Source organism: Leopardus geoffroyi, chromosome E2 (assembly GCF_018350155.1).
Source record: "Leopardus geoffroyi isolate Oge1 chromosome E2, O.geoffroyi_Oge1_pat1.0, whole genome shotgun sequence".
NCBI lineage: Eukaryota > Metazoa > Chordata > Mammalia > Carnivora > Felidae > Leopardus > Leopardus geoffroyi.
In genome coordinates this window covers 44299816-44317437 of record NC_059335.1, presented here as the reverse complement: position 1 = coordinate 44317437, position 17622 = coordinate 44299816, and the positions used below count along the sequence as shown (strand labels likewise).

Sequence of the window (17622 nt, the reverse complement as noted above, 5' to 3'; positions counted from 1 at the left end):
CCCATGAATACCCTAGCCTACTATCTAGAGAAAATTTTAAGGCCTCAGTACAGGAAGGCAGAGCCGAAACAAAGTCTGGCATCTTGAGTTAAAGAAACCTAGTTTAGAGTCCCTAGTTTAGGAAGGCCAAGGCAGGTAGAATTTTCTGGATAAAATACCAGAAGGCAGGTATGTAAAGAGAGAGCTCCAAAGATCTGCACAGGAGTCCTCTTTCAAACCTTTGGCAGACTATAACCTATGCATATGTGCAAAAAAACAAAACAAAACAAAACAAGGCTGGGGCAAGAACCACCAATAAGAAGTAGGGGGAAAATCCCTTGAGTTCACACAGGGCTGATGCTCTATTTTGGGGGTTTTTTTGTTTGTTTGTTTTTTTCAGTTTTCTTTTCTTTCTGTGTAATATCGTTCCCACTAATGAGCATGGAAAGGCCTCCAAATATGCAGAGCATCAAGTAAAATCTCAGAATGGTTATGCCTCAGGAGTGCGGCCAAATTACTTCAGATTAAAGGCTACTCTAGACCCAAAGTAACAAAGCTTAAAAGCCAGGATCAAAAGGATCAAACTGATTCTAAGAAAATCAACTGCATCCCAGCATAAAGCCTAACAAAGAAATACAACAATATCTAGCAACCAACAATATAAAATAAATTTCCAATATCCATTCAAGAATTTCCAGGCATATGCATACAATGGAATATTATTCAGCCATAAAAAGGAATAAAAGACTGTTCGTGCTACAATATGGATAAACCTCAAAAATGTTATGCTAACTGAAAGAAGTCCAACAAAAAAGAGCACATATTGCATGATTCCATTTGGATGAAATATCCAAAATAGGCAGATCCACTGAGACAGAAACTAGATCAGTGCTTACAAGGGGCTGGAGGAGGAAAGAATGGGGAGTGATTACTAATGAGCATAAGGTTTTGTGGGGAGGAAGATGGTGCAAATGTTTTGGAATTAAATTTTCATAATGATTGTACAACTTTGTGAATATACTAAAAAACACTGACATGTACTCTTTAAAAAAGTGTATTTAAGGTATGTGAATAACATCTCAATAATAAAAAATTAGCAGGCCTGCAAAGAAGCAAGAAAGTATGAACCATAATCGGAGGACCTATCATAGAAACAGACCCATTAAAACAGAGATGACAACATTAGGAAACAAAAACACTAAAACAGCTAGTATAAATGCATTCCCTATTTTCAAAAAGGTAAAGAATGATCATGATGATGAAATAAATGGAAGATATTTAAAAAGACTAATATTGAACCTCTATTAATGAAAAAGAAAATACGGGGTGCTGGGTGGCTCATTCGGTTAAGCCTCCAACTCTTGATTTTGGCTCAGGTCATGATCTCACGGTTCGTGGATTCAAGCCCCATGCTGGGCTCTGTGCTAACAGCACAGTGCAGAGCCTGATTGGGATTCTCTCTCTCCTCTCTCTCTGCCCTTACCTGTACTCTCTCTCTCTCTCTCTCTCAGAATGAATAAACTTAAAAAAAAAAAAAAAGAAAAGAAAGAAAATATCTGTAATGAAAAACTCACTGGATGGGATTAACAGCAGATTAGACTCTACAAAAGAAAATATCAGTAAAGCTGAACACAAAGCAATAAAAATTAACCAAAATTACACAGAAAGAAAACTGAAAAACAAAAACAAACAAACAAAAAAAAAAAACAAAAAAGAAAAAATAGAGCATCAGTAACTTGTAGGACACATTATAGTATAATATTAGGTATAACTCAAATTCCAAAAAGAGGGCCACCTGGTTGGCTCAGTTAGTACAGCATGTGACTCTTAATCTCTGGGGTCATGAGTTTAAGCTCCATGTTAGGGGTTAGAGTTTACTTTTAAAAAAAGTTAAAAAGAAAAAGAGAGAAGAGAGGATAGAAAAATATATTGGAAGAAAATGTCTGAGAAACTTCCAAATATGACGAAAACTATAAATTCTCACCTCTAATAAGCCCAAGAAACATGAAGCAGAAGAAATATGATAAAAATCACCCACACCAAGGAATATCGTAATCAAATATCTAAAAACCAGTGACAAGGAGAAAAAGCTTAAAAGCAACCAGAGGAAAAAAGATATATCCTATAAAGAACAGAGACAATGATGACACCAAAAACATTTTCAAAAAGGAAGGTGAATTAAAGACTTTCTCAGGAATTCACTGTCAGCAGATCTGCACTACAAAAAATGCTCAAGTTCTTCAGGCAGAAGGAAATTTGAATTAAAATTCGGGTCTACACAAAGAAATGAAGAACATCAGAAATGGCAAATGTGTGAGTAAATATAAACTGCTTCAAATCGGTTTTGAGAAGAAACAAGATTTAAATAGATAAAAAAAAAATATACAAGCATAAGTAGAGGGGAAAAAAGCTCATAGCAAAAATAGGGTTCTAAGTGTCTTAGAGCAGCTCTCCAATTTGCATGGCCTTGGGTGAACTCGAACTTTTCTTTGGAAAAAAGGATGCAAGGACCTATTTGCATGTGGCAACTTCTCGCAGGTAACTGATAATTTTTCACTTCATTGCCCCTAGAAGCCAATGCCAGCAGAACTGGAGAGGCAACATTACAGGCACTCTAGACCAAATCTATCAATGTCTGCCAACCACTCTGACCTCACCTTTGTCTGACAGGACCAACGTACATTTACCATACTAGAAATGCACTGTCGAGACTGATTCTTCTGTCTCTCTTCTCCCCTCCTCGCACATCCAGTCCTTCATTAAGTTCTGGCAATGCTACTTCATAAATACCTCTTACAGTCATTCATTCTCTCCATTTCTACTGCCACTGCATTGATCCAAGCCACCGCGATCTCTCAGATGACGCTTCTTACCTGATCTCCCTGGTTCTGCTCTTACCCATCCCATTCTTCACAATACATCTAAAATGTAGATTTGATCATGCCTCTCTCCTTTGTAAAACCTTCCAATGGTTTCTCGTTGCACTCAGAATAAAGATCAATGCTCTACCCACACTGAAGCCTCCTCAAAAACACTATGCTTTTTCTTACACCAGTTTCTTCATATGTGCTATTCTCTCCGCCTGTTACTCTTCTCTCACTTTTTTTTTTAATTTTTTTTTTTTAACGTTTATTTATTTTTGAGACAGAGAGAGACAGAGCATGAACAGGGGAGGAGCAGAGAGAGAGGGAGACACAGAATCTGAAACAGGCTCCAGGCTCTGAGCTGTCAGCACAGAGCCCGACGTGGGGCTCGAACTCACGGACCGTGAGATCATGACCTGAGCCAAAGTCGGACGCTTAACCGACCAAGCCACCCAGGCACCCCATCTCACTCTTTAATAAAGTCCTACTCAGTCTTCAGGGTTCAGCTTAAATATCATTTCCATCAAAAAGGCACTAAGTGTGTGGTAAATTGTCACATCAGCGATAGGAAACAAATGCGCATGGGATACGCGAGATAAGGGACTAAGCACAAAAGAAAGGCAAAGGAATCACCAGGATAAAGGTGGAGGGAGATCCTAGCATGTCTGCTATGTGAAAGATAACTAGTCCAGATTAGAGAAGACTCAGAGAGAGAGATGTCTCCAAGATCAAACCAATAGAATATCAGGTGTATTTGAACATCTTGAAAGGAGACTTACACAACTGGAAGGGAATTTGAAAACAGATTAGTGAGTGAGACATACATGAAACACTAAGCAGACAAACAAAAATGGTATTTAACTGCAAGAAGTACAAAAGTTGTGTAAAAAAGAAAAGTAGTGGGGTGCCTGGGTGGCTCAGTTGGTTAAGTGTCCTACTCTTTATTTTGGCTCAGGTCATGATCTCATGGTGGTGAGATCGAGCCCCTCGTAGGGCTCCATGCTAGGCGTGGAGCCTGCTTAAGAATCTCTCCCTCCCTCTCCCTCTGTCCCTCCCCATGTGCGTGTGTGTGCACTCTCTCTCAAAAAAACTAAAATTAAAAAATTTTTAAAATTTAAAAAGAAAAGTAGTCATGGCATACCACAGAGCTCAGCTGTAAATAGTAATGACATAGTTAGAAGAATACAAACCCCAACTATTGATCTCACCAAAATTAAGACATGAATATTTAGGAGATGGGAGTATGCCTGGGGGTGGTGGTGGTAGGGTTTTGAAAGAGAACAAAATCCTCTTCCACACATGGTGAGAAGTTGATAGATGAAGCCTAAAACTCAAACATTAAAAAGGTTCTGCAAACACCTTAACGGTAAAGACCAGAACAAACTCACTAAAAGAAGTCAAAATGCTTGCTTCTGAGGCAGGGAAATGGACAGGAATGTTCCCAAGGACTGACTGCTATTTTTCTCCATTAGCCTTGTAGACCAATTTGACTCTTTAAACTATGTATTTAAAAATATAGGGTGGGGGCGCCTGGGTGGCGCAGTCGGTTAGGCGTCCGACTTCAGCCAGGTCACGATCTCGCGGTCCGTGAGTTCGAGCCCCGCGTCGGGCTCTGTGCTGGCAGCTCAGAGCCTGGAGCCTGCTTCCGATTCTGTGTCTCCCTCTCTCTGACCCACCCCCGTTCATGCTCTATCTCTCTCTGTCCCAAAAATAAATAAACGTTGAAAAAAAAATTAAAAAAAAAAAAAATATATAGGGTGCCTGGGGCGCCTAGGTGGCTCAGTCGGTTGAGTGTACAACTTCAGCTCAGGTCATGATCTCGCGGTCTGTGAGTTCGAGCCCCACGTCGGGCTCTGGGCTGACAGCTCGGAGCCTGGAGCCTGCTTCAGATTCTGTGTCTCCCTCTCTCTGACCCTCCCCTGTTCATGCTCTGTCTCTGTCTCAAAAATAAATAAACATTTAAATAATAAAATAAAATAAATATAGGGTGTCTAGGTGGCTCAGTCAGTTAAGCATCCGACTCTTGATTTCGTCTCAGGTCTTGATCTCACAATTCGTGAGATCGAACCCCAAGATGGGTTCTGCACTGGCAGTACGGAGCCTGCTTAGGATTCTCTCTCTCCTCTCTCTCTGCCCCTCCTCTGCTCGTGCATGCTCTCTCTCTCTCTCAAAATAAATAAACTGTTAAAATTTTTTTTTCAATATATAAATTAAAAACTACTACCATGCTTAGCATGATAATCAACATTTTTCTATTCATGAGGACTTAGAGAATATAAATGGGGACATAATCTACAACTTCATCCCATAGTAAACTTCCATAAGGTCTTTCCAGCTACAGAGAACTGTCTTGGATTTTAAGTCCTGAGGTGAAGTACTCATAGCACCCTGGCACAAAGCCCTTTCCCATGGAGAATTTCACATTTGCTTTTGGGTTTTACTTTAACGTTCTGCACAATATTTTCCCCTGATATTATAAGTTATTTGAAACAGCCAACAATATTATTCAAGAATGTGAACAGTCTATTTTAGATAAATAGTCTGTTTTAGAAAAATGGCAAGAAAATGAGTTTCTGTGATAAAGAAGCTCATTAAGGTTTAATCTCCAAATCCAACCTCTTTAGTCTCTACAAAGGCATCTCAGTCTGAATCAGGTTTTATAGTCCAATGCTAAAGACCAATAACTCACCCTGACTCAAAGGAAACTGGATACCAAAGTAACAGAAGCATTTTATTTCTTACCACCTGCTCCTTCCAGAATGCCCCGGACTACTGCCTGAACACCACTGGGTTTCATCAACCTTTCGGAGAGCAGCTGCCCACATAGACGCCGAAGCCAAGCTGGGGCCCGACACCTAACTTGTGTCTTTTCATCTGTGCAGGACTGAAAATGGGAAAGTATGAATTGAATGTCAGTGAAATAGACAGGACATGTAGAAATTATTAAAATATATAAATATATACTGAGTCATACTGACAACAAACAATGTGATAAAGAGACTTCTGAAGAGCAACATTTTTTTCCAAAAAGACTCTTCTACAAAATCTTCTTCAGCATCACCTTCTAGGAAAGTAGAAATGCCATGAAACTTCCCATGAAATAACAAGTGAAATTGCAAACTCAGAAATACACAAACACACAAATGAATAAAATACAGATTTTAGAGGGCTACCTGGGTGGCTCAGTTGGTTAAGCATCGGACTCTTAATTTCGGCTCAGGTCATGATCCCACAGTTTATGAGATCGAGGCTCACATCAGGCTCTGCACTAACAGCAAGGAGCCTGCTTGGATTCTCCCTCTCCTGTCTCTCTACTCTTCCCCCACCTCAAAATAAATAAACTTTAAAATATGTATATAATATAAACATATACACTTATTTCTTTTAGAATTAACATAACCAGTCTCTGAATGCAGTCCTTCCAACCAAATGTGGCCTCCATATAAGAGTCCTATGAACATTACTCACCACCACAGTTCATGACAGTATGAGGACATGCTAGTCCTTGCCTCCACGGTCTCAGCTACTCCGACTCTGTGGCACGGCAGTTTCAAAAAAGAGCTGAATTTCTTCAAGCACTCCTTTTGGAGAGCTCTGCGGAGCCACCATGAACACAATGGACTTGGGGGTCTTGTTTTGGGTCTAGAATGTCAGCTATATTGCTGTCAACCATGGCATTGAACTATGTGAATATAAAAATTAGTGACAGACACATTTAACCCTAACTAGCCTGTCCTCTTTTATTTAAGGAGGACTAATAATTACCACTTATTGAGAGGGTTATGATTTGCCAGGTGCTATGTTAAATACCTGCTACATAATCTCAAAAGAGACTTGCAAGGAGTTACTATCCAATCGGTAAGGAAATCGAGGGATGGAAACATTCACTAATTCACACAACTGCATGCTGGGGTTGAATCCCAGTAGGCTGACCACCAGAGCCTTGGCTTTTTGCCACGCTCTTATAATGCATTTGGTTTTATCTGGCAAACTGTGGAGTCATGCAGAGAAGCAGAGCGTGAGGCCAGAGGGGCCCAACAGGAGGCGGCAGTAACATTCTAGGGATGAGATGAAAATGACTTCATCAAAGAGGTATCTTTGTACCCAGCTTCAGCTAGTTCCTGACCTACCACTAATTCCCTTGGCTCCTCACTCTTTACTCACCTACATCCAAAACTAAACGTATTGCTAAACGGTTACTCCATCTACATTATCAGATTAAAACATTTCAGAAAATAATTATTTTTTTTTTTTAATTTTTTTTTTTTTCAACGTTTATTCATTTTTGGGACAGAGAGAGACAGAGCATGAACGGGGGAGGGGCAGAGAGAGAAGGAGACACAGAATCGGAAACAGGCTCCAGGCTCTGAGCCATCAGCCCAGAGCCTGACGCGGGGCTCGAACTCACGGACCGCGAGATCGTGACCTGGCTGAAGTTGGACGCCTAACCGACTGCGCCACCGAGGCGCCCCAGAAAATAATTATTTTTAAGGAAAAAAAGGAACTATCTTATGCCTAGCAGGATATATACTATTATGTTTTATTTGTTTGTTTGTTTTTTAAAAAAAAAATTTTTTTTTCAACGTTTATTTATTTTTGGGACAGAGAGAGACAGAGCATGAACGGGGGAGGGGCAGAGAGAGAGGGAGACACAGAATCGGAAACAGGCTCCAGGCTCTGAGCCATCAGCCCAGAGCCCGACGCGGGGCTCGAACTCACGGACCGCGAGATCGTGACCTGGCTGAAGTCGGATGCTTAACCGACTGCGCCACCCAGGCGCCCCTACTATTATGTTTTTCAAACAAAGGAGGTAAAATTAGTCCCAATAATAGCCCTAATATTTATTTCTTGACTACAGATATTCCATTCAAAGAATAAGATGTCAGGGGCGCCTGGGTGGCTCAGCTGGTTAAGCATCTGACTCTTGGCTTCGGCTCAGGTCATGATCTCGCAATTCGTGAGTTTGAACCCCACATCGGGCTTCATACTGACGGTAAGGAGCCTGCCTGGGATCTTCTCTCTCCTTCTCTCTCTGCCCCTCCTCTGCTCCTACTCTCTCTCTATCTCTCTCTCAAAAGAAACTGTAAAAAAAATTAAAAATAAATAAAAAATAAGCAAAGAATAAGATGTCAAAATACTTCTACGAGAAGAACGTACTGTCAAATAGCCCAAAAAAAAAAAAAAAAAAAAAAAAAGAGTTCTAGGGTTCCTGGGTGGCTCAGTCAGTTAAACATCCAACTCTTGACCTTGGCTCAGGTCTTGGTTTTGGGGTCATGGGTTCAAACCCCACATTAGGCTCTGCGCTGGGCATGCTCTGCACTGGGCATGAGGCCTACTTAAAAAAACAAAAAAAAATTTTTTGGGGGGAGAAAAAAAAGCGTTCCAGTTTCAGAATGAATAAAATATATGTTAAATAAAATTGCCATATTCCAGTCAAAAACAATTTTTTAATAAATAAATAAATAAATAAATAAATAAATAAATAAAATGACCACATTCCTGGGAAGAGTGCCCATCATTCCATTAACAGAAAAATGCTTACAAATTATCCCAAGGGGCAGAGTACCTGGCTGGCTCAGTTACAGCATGTGACTCTTGATCTTGGGGTTGTAGGTTCAAGCCCCATGTTGGGTATAAAGATTACACGAAAGTGGAATCTTAAAAAAAAATTGGGGCACAGTCGGTTAAGCTTCTGGCTCTTGATGTCAGCTCACGTCATGTTCTCAGGGTCCCACGATGGGCTCTGTGCTGGGCGTGGAGCCTGCTTAAGATTCTCTCTCTCCCTCCCTCTTTCTCTACTCCACCCTCCACCACTCATGTGCTCATGTGTACCACTCATGCACACACACACTCACTCTCTCAAAAAAAAATTACCCTAAGGGTTAGGGTAACTTAGTTTTACAAAAATCACTTAATGCTCTAGAAAATGAAATAAGACTCAACTAGATTAGTGCATTGCCCAAGAGAAGACAACATTCTGCACATTATCATTAACGATTCACCCACAAGAGTCCCCAAGTCTGAATACCTGGGGTGGTCCTCCCTGGAGGATAAGTAATTCTCGGACTGCTAAGGGTTGATACACTTGATCCAAGATGTCTCTCAAGGCCTCCCTAGAAAAGGTTCTTTCCTCTTCCGTTAAAACCTAAAGGAAACACGAACTGAGCTTTAGCAGGCAATAGAAGGTAATGCTTTACAATACTGTACAAAAACACCGAGGAGAGGAGAGGAGGGTAGCCTTCTTTCCCCTCTTGACTCCCTTCCACATGGAGGAAGTTACAATACTGAAACTCTCCTGGCCCTCTCTCCATCCCCTCACTCACCACTGGGCAGGAGATCTTGGGCACCTAACTTATTGGTGAGTTTGGAAAAACTTTCTTATTGATGAGTGTTGGCATGTACCACTTAGCTTGTTCCTCTTCTGTGTCTTGGGAGTAAGTACACGTTCTGCCCCGCTCCTCCTTGCTGGACATTTTACAGAGGCATAGCCTTGCCATAGGGCAGAAGGTGCTGCCGTCCTCCAGCAGTCCTTACAATTGGGTGAGGAGGAAGTGTGTCTAACTTTGGAATGCACTGTTAGAAAGCCCAACTGTCTCCAACACTAAGCCATATCCCTGGGGCACCTGGGTGGCTCAGTCAGTTGAGAGTCTGACTCTTAATTTCAGCTCAGATCACAATCTCAGGGTCGTGAGCTTGAACCCCACGTCAGGCTCCGCACTGAGTGTGGGAGCTTGCTTAAGATTCTCTCTCTCTCTCTCTGCCCCTCTTCCTGGCTTGCGTGCTTACTCTCTCTCTCTCCCTCTAAAATAAAAAAAAAAAAAAAAAAGGGGAGCCTGGGTGGCTCAGTCGGTTGAGGGTCCGACTTCGGCTCAGGTCATGATCTCACAGTCTATGAGTTCGAGCCCTGCGTCGGGCTTTATGCTGACAGCTCAGAACCTGGAGCCTGCTTCGGATTCTGTGTCTCCCTCTCTCTCTGCCCCTCCCCTTCTGATGCTCTGTGTTCTCTGTCTCAAAAATAAATAAACATTAAAAAAAAATTTTTTTTAAAGACATAAAATTTTAAAAAATTATTAAAAAAAAAGGCTATATCCCCACCTTTGCACTTAGGAGCAATAGCGGTGACAATTTGAGTTTTCATTTCACTGACTCCATTAACGGTCTTTTAATTCGTTCAGAAGTTGGTCAGCAAAGAGGGGTTCTATTTGTTGGGTCCCCTTGAACCCAGCTGTCCCCTTTGGGTAACTCAGTGAAGCAGTCAGGGTCGTGCCCATTGCCAGGGAGCAATCTGAAACACGGCACTGCTTAGAGCAGCTCCTAGTGCTGGGACTTGCCCAGCTTCATAACACACCACTGTGTTTCCCCTTCTGTCAACCTCTTTCGCCTTCCTACTTGGTCCTTTCCGGGTGCTTTCCTTTTCTCCCGCCTGCTCGACACTCCGGGGCACTGCTTAGCCCCAGTAGTGGTAACAAGACCTCGCAGCCCAGAGCCCCCTCAGAGAAGTAGAGGCAGCAGGCACGGATGGCAACGTCCATCACTCATACCCTGTACTAAGAGCACAGCACACTGCTCTCCATAACAGGAAGCCACCAGGGAAGCTCATAATTTCAGGTCACTGCTCAGATGATATAGCTTTTAGACAAATGTTTATGAACATATGCAGGAGAGAGAACAGAGAAGGGAACAAACAGAAAAGAAACAAGTTTGGGGGCATCTGGGTGGCTCAGTCGGTTAAGTATCCGACTCTTGGTTTCAGCTCAGGTCATGATCTCACAGCTCCTAAGTTCAAGCCCCGCATCAGGCTCTGCACTGTCAGTGCAGATTCTCTCTCTGCCCCTCCCCTGCTCACACAAGCTCTTTCTCTCAAAATAAATAAATAAACTTAAAAAAAAAATAGGGGTACCTGGGTGGCCGAGTCTGTTGAGCTTCCAATTTCGGCTCAGGTCATGTTCTCACGGCTCGTGAGTTCAGGCCCCGCATCAGGCCCTGTACTGACAGCTCGGAGCCTGGAGCCTGCTTCAGATTCTCTGTCTCCCTCTCTCTCTGCCCCTCCCCTGCTCCTGCTCTGCTTCTGTCTCTCAAAAATAAATACATGATAAAAAAATTTTTTAAAAAGAAAAGAAATAAGTTTGAAGGGTGACACAGAGAGAGATGAGGTGGGCAGGCATTGTGAATCTGGCGGCAGTGCTAACAAATTACCGCACACGTGAGCCACGTGAGCCACGCTGACTTTTAATACATTTGTATCTCAACAGCTTCTTCTGGCAAGGCTCCTATGTTGATGGTCCTCTCATGGGAGAGTACTGATCCCTGCTATGTCGCACTTAGGAGTCCTGTCTCCTCCGTTAATGTCTTACGCTTCTGTAACCTCCACGGTACCTTTACAGTCCAGGTACTCAAATCCATACTATGTCAGCAAAAAACAGCCACGTCCCCCTAACAGCTAATAATAACAACAAACAGCATTTGAATTATACAGCATACCCTGTGCTTTACATATTTCATTTCATTTAATCTTCCCAAGAACTTAATGAAGGAGAGATGAATAGTTTAATACCGATATTAGTAGTAATTACTTTTTGATGAGCACTACTGGGGATTGGGTTCGGTACTTTATACACATTATCCTTAATCCTCACAACCACCTTCCAAGGCAGGTATTATTATACACATTTTATTAAAAAGGAAACAGAAGAGGGGTGCCCGGGTGGCTCATTCGGTTAAGCATCTGAATTCGGTTCAGGTCATGATCTCACAGTCCGTGGGTTTGAGCCTTGCCCCGGGCTCTGTGCTGACAGCCAGAGCCTGGAGCCTGTTTCAAATTCTGTGTCTCCTTCTCTCTCTGCCCCTCCCCCCGCTCTCAAAAATAAATAAACATTGACAAAATTTTTAATTAAAAGGAAACAGAAGCTCAAAGAAATAGCCTGCAGTAGTTGTTGCAAAATGACAAGAAGAAAGAGGCTATATGGACTGTCCAGGCATGCTAAGGACTGGCATCTAATAAATGAAGCCCCAGCCCTGTAAAAGATTCATTTATCCACGGATATGCCTTGGCATTCAAGAGGAATTCTAGACCTTCCCAACAGCCCTTTTCCAAAGAACTAAGAGTTGTCTTTTATAACCACACACACAAATATTCACACAGACACGAAGACATGCACTCAATCTGTGCTTACCTCTTCCTCAGGTTTTAGCGGTTTTCTCTTGGTGGGGCAGAATCCCAGCTGACACAGACCTGCTGCAATATCCCCAAAATGGCGGCAGAAAATCAAGCTCCCCAGGGAAGTGTGATGCGCAATGTTCAGAAGAATCCTGCAGCTGGTGTAGAGTCTCCGGGTCGCATCGGGAGGAGCGCTCAGACACACCACATCCTGAACAACGGCACCAAACGCGGTCCTGCATCTCAAAGGGACTCCCACACCAGGCACGAGATACGGGCAGACACCGAAGGTGACTACAAACTGCAACACGGACTGGACAGTCTTCTGCTGTGAGATGCTAAGTGTATCTGGGCTCAGGGCAGGAGCGGCTTCCGGAGTCCTCAGGCTGGGTTTACCCGGACTGAAGTCAGCTGCAAGGTGGATCATGGTTTCCTTCAAGCACAACAGCAACAACAAAGTTTGAGAGGTAAAACTCCAGGTGACATCCACAGAGTTTTGTGGCCATTCTGCCTTATTAGCAATTTCATCCCTCAGGAGTTTCAGTTTCTTCCAGTGAGGATCCTTCAGCAATTTGTCCTCCAAAGCAGACAGGTTGGAGCTTAAAGTAGCCAACAGGACATCATGTTTTGTGATCTGTAGTGAACCTGAATCCGATGCTTTTGAAGAAAAAAAAAAAAAAAAAGATTATCTACCTGGGAAACAAACTGTACTCTATGTGGAATGCCTTGCCCTCTCCCAGCTCATCCCCTGGGGCCTGGCTCAGATATCATTGTCCCTGGAAAGCCTCCCCAAGTTGTGCTGCCCAAGCCTAGGCAGAATTCAAGACTACATTTTCTGCCTACCCACAGCACTTTGGGATGTAGTTAGAACAGGGTACCTAACATGGTTCATCTAGTTGGTTTCTATTCCCTGTGTGTTCTGAGGGCAGAGGCCATGTCTATCGTCTTAGTGGGCTTAAGTTGTAGGCAGAACAGAAAAATAAAAGGATGAATAGTTACCACAGTAGAGTCATTCAAACTGTTCTAAGTGCCAGAGATAAACCACTGAATACAACAAAGTCCCTTCCCTCAATGATACTTACACTCTAGGGAGGTAGACCACAAAATACAGGCCCAAGGTGCAGAGGGATTCATTCAATACCTCTACACCCAAAATATCTATTCTCAATGCTTCCCGACCCTTCTTAAAATGGTCTTTTCTGCCCTCTACTGATGAAGGAGTGCTCACATGCTCACAAAAGTAGCTGACATAGTTAACAACTCCCTCCCTGAAATGCTCTTCTCTTTTTTAAAAATGTTTATCGGGGCGCCTGGGTGGCGCAGTCGGTTAAGCGTCCGACTTCAGCCAGGTCACGATCTCGCGGTCCATGAGTTCGAGCCCCGTGTCAGGCTCAGAGCCTGGAGCCTGTTTCCGATTCTGTGTCTCCCTCTCTCTCTGCCCCTCCCCCGTTCATGCTCTGTCTCTCGCTGTCCCAGAAATAAATAAACGTTGAAAAAAAAAATTAAAAAAAAAATGTTTATCTATTTTTGAGAGAGAGAGAGAGAGAGAGAACGTGGGGGAGGGGCAAAAAGAGAGGAGGACAGAGGATCCGAAGCAGGTCCTGTGCTGACAGCAGAGAGCCCAAAGTGGGGCTCGAACTCAGGAACTGCGAGATCATGACCTGAGCTGAAGTCCGCCACTTTACTGACTGAGCCACCCAGGTGCACGGAAACACTCTCCTCTCTCAGCTTCTGGGACACCTCAGTGGCCATCCTTCCAGTGCCTCCTCTGCCAGCTCCTCCTCTACCAGGTCTTTACATTCCCTGGGGCTTATCCTGAATTCTGTGCTCTCTTCAAGGATCTTCCCCAGGCCCATGTCTTTAAAAACCATCTATAAGCTAACCACTCCCAAATTTGTATCCCCAGCCCATGTGAACCCTCGAAGAGCCAGGATAAGTAAAAAGAAAATCACGTCTATGCATAGTATAGTTAACTGTTAAAACTAGAGAGAAAGAGAAAGTCTTGGAAGCAGCCAGAAAAATATGACGCATTATATATAAGGGATGATGCTGTGAATGACCGTGAACTTACCACAAACAGTGACTGCTAAAAAGATGGTAGAAAAACATCTTTAAAGTATGACAGAAGAAATAAAATGTCAACTCGGAATTCTATATCTAGTAAAAATAATCTTCAAAAATGAAAGTAAATATATTTAGATCAATGAAAATCAAGAGAACTGACTTCCAGCAGACAAATGATAAAGGGAATTCTTCAAGCTGAAGGAAAATAATACTAGATGGAAACTGGGAACTTCAGAAAGGAATGAAGAGCATCAGAAATGGTAAATATGTGGATAAATATAAAAGACTAATTTTTTCCTCAATTTCCTTAGATACATATATATGTGTCTAAAGCAAAATTTATTTTAAGATTTTTTTTTTTTAAGTAATCTCTACACCCAATGTGGGGCTTCAACTTACAACTCTGAGATCAAGAGTTGCACATTCTACTGACTGAGCCAGCCAGGTGCCACTCTAAAGCAAAATTTATAAAGTTTTATTATGGATTTATAACTTATGCAGATATAATAAACATGAACACTATAGCGTAAATCCCAAGTGGGGGAGGGGGAGCTATAAAATGACCCTGATAGTTGCAAGGTCTTAAGTGTTATGTGAAGCAGTACAATATTAATTCTAAGCAGATTGTGAAAAAATAAGAACATACACTGCAATTTTCCCAGGACAACTATTAAAAACACAATGCAGAGGCACCTGGGTGGCTCAATCAGCTAAATGTCCAACTCTTGATTTTGGCTCAGGTTATGATCTCATGGCTCAGGAGTTCAAGCCCCGAATCGGGCTCCAGGCTGATAATGTGGAGCCTCTCTCTGCCCTTTTCTCCCTCTCTTTCTCTCAAAAATAAATAAATACTTAAAAAAAACAACAACAACAACACAATGCAGGGCTCAGTCTCTCCCTTCCTGCCCCTCCCCTGCTCGCACACGCACTCTCTCTCTCAAAATAAATAAGTAAACATTAAACAAAATTTTAGGGGTACCTAGGGGGCTCAGTTGGTTGAGCATCCGATTTCAGCTCAGGTCGTGATCTCATGGTTTGTGGGTTCAAGCCCCACATCAAGCTCACTACTGTCAGCGCAGAGCCTGGTTTGGACCTCTCTCTCTGCACTACCCCCAACTTGCACTCTCTCTCTCTCAAAAGTAAATAAAACATTAAAAAAATTTTTTTTTTACCACAATGCAAAAATGAAGGTTATAGTTATAAAACCATAATAAAATGTTGAAAATGTAAATGAAAACAAGCAGTAACACTTCAGAATGAAAGTTAATACACCTTCTAAGAGGCAAATTAGAAATGGGGCACCTGGGTGGCCCAGGCAGTTAAGTGGCCAACTCTTGATTTCCGCTCAGGTCATGATCTCACAGTTCGTGAGTTCAAGCTCCCTTGGGATTTGCACTGACAGCACAGAGCCTGCTTGGTATTCTCTCTCTCCCTCTCTCTCTCTGCCCATATCCCACTTGGGCTCTCTCTCTTAAAAATAAATAAATAAACCGTTAAAAAAATTTTTTTTAAAGAAGCAAATTAGAAAGGATTAAAATGGAATAACTAAAAGAGTGCTCAACAGTGCATTACTTATAATGCATAAAATGAGAAATACATATCCAATAACAGATTGGATGAATAAATTGCAGTCTACCTATATCTAACATACTATATGTATGTATAATATTTATTTTATTGTTTATTGTCTCTCTATAAACTAGAAAAAAAGCTGCTTGAGGACAGAGATGTTGCTCGTTTTGTTCACTGCTATATTCTCCTTGCCAGAACAAGGCCTGTCTGATATGTAGTAGCTGTTCATAATAAGTAGTTGTTGAATGAATGAATAATGGAATATTTGCAGCCATCAAGTAATGTTGAGGGACGCCTGCCTGGCTCAGTCAGTAGAGCATCTGACTCTTGATCTTGGGGTTGTGAGTCTGAGCCCCACAATGGGTGTGGAGATTACATTAAAAAAAAAAGTTACACGGAACATTATTTAATGACATACTCATTAAATATATTCTGAAGTGAACAGAGCATGAAACACTGTATGAGCAAAAGATATGAATAGTTTATAGAAAAAGAAATGCAAATGACTTCTAAAATATGAAAATATGATCAACCTTGCTCATAACAGAAAAGTAAATTAAAACTGTACTGAAATAGCACTTCCCATTTATCAACTGGCTAAAATCCAAAAGTTTTATAACACATTATGTGGCAAGGTTTTGGGAAATCACACACTCTCATACATTGCTCTTAGAAACTAAAATGGTACATTCCTGAAGAGAGCAATTTGGCAATATCTAGTAAAATTACGTACATATTTAACGTTTGGCCCAGCAATCCTGCTTTTTAGGAATCTATACTACAGATAAATACATAGGAAAAAATGCAAAATGACATATACACAAGTTTATTCATTGTAGTGCTTCTTGTATTAACCTGAGACAACCCAAATGTCCATTAATAGAGAACTGATGAAGTAAACAGTGGTATATCCATATGATGGCATGCTTGTAAAAGAGGAAGACTTCCATGAACCACTATGTAGTGACCTCCAAGACATAGTAAATTTAAAAGTAAGGTATAAAAGAATGTCTATCATATGCTACCTTTTGTGTAAGAAAGGGAGGGAATATAAAATACATGATTTGTTTTTATTTTCAAAAAGGCAGTGAAAGAACAAGGTAAAAAGTAAAATGAGTTGTCTACAAAGAGAAGAAAACAGTGGGGAGGAGCTAGGGATAAATTGATCTAGTTCTAGAGTTTTCATTTGGGGACCCTGTCTATGTTTTTCAAGTTAAAAAAACAATTAAATGAAAATTTTTTCAAAATAATTCCTAAAAATAAAACACAAACAAACCTAATAATTCCGTACTTTATGTCCAAAGTTGTCAAACTACTATCTGCAGGTCAAATGTGGCCCACCACCTATTTCCATAAATAACGTTTTATTGGAACACAGTCATGTCCGTTTACTTACATGTTATCTTGCTTTCAAGCTACAGCAGCAGAGTTGAGTAGTTGTAACAGAGACAAAGCCCAAAATATTTACTGTCTGCTCCTTTACAGAAAAAGTATGCAAACTCCTGCTCTACACTAAGTTAGAGGCATAAATGGAGAGAATTATTTCAAGTGACTTGAAATATAGAACTTTAGGAGCACCTGGCTGGCTCAGTCAGTGGAGCATGTGACTCTTGGTCTCGGGGTTATGAGTTTGGGCCCCACGTTGCATGCACTGTATTCAAAAATAAAATCCTAAAAAAAGAACTTCATACATCCTGAGGACAACAAATAAAAATAGTCTAGGACCAGTAGGTTTGTTCATGGTGGTAATGCAGGATTTGTTATTTTAAAATATTATATGCATGTGTGTGTGTGAATGGGTGAGCATATATTTATATATGTAAGTATATATGGGAAATAAATAATTACATTAATTTCACTGGAATCAATATTTTCAGATAAAAGAAATACAAATATTAAAATATAAAATATAGAAGAATGGCTAGGTGGACAAATATGTGATCAAGAAAGAATCTAGGTCATGGCATATGGGTTTTCACTGTAAAG

The 17622-nt window shown here is 41.4% G+C and overlaps 1 protein-coding gene across 4 annotated transcripts in view; it reads right to left on the bottom strand.

The window, feature by feature from the left end:
• The window catches only part of TANGO6 (transport and golgi organization 6 homolog), a 194204-nt gene that overhangs the window by 166071 nt on the left and 10511 nt on the right, over window positions 1–17622 (bottom strand). For 3 of the 4 annotated variants that reach the window (XR_006702727.1, XM_045443300.1, XM_045443302.1), the window contains exons 2-4: window positions 12017–12657; window positions 8872–8988; window positions 5586–5727 (exon numbers count right to left, since the gene is read on the bottom strand). Coding sequence is in view for 3 of the 4 variants with exons in the window: in XM_045443300.1 (XP_045299256.1) it covers window positions 5586–5727; window positions 8872–8988; window positions 12017–12657 (900 nt within the window). In the remaining variant the exon portion in view is untranslated. The remainder of the gene's footprint in view (window positions 1–5585; window positions 5728–8871; window positions 8989–12016; window positions 12658–17622) is intronic. The other variant, XM_045443301.1, reaches the window with a different exon arrangement.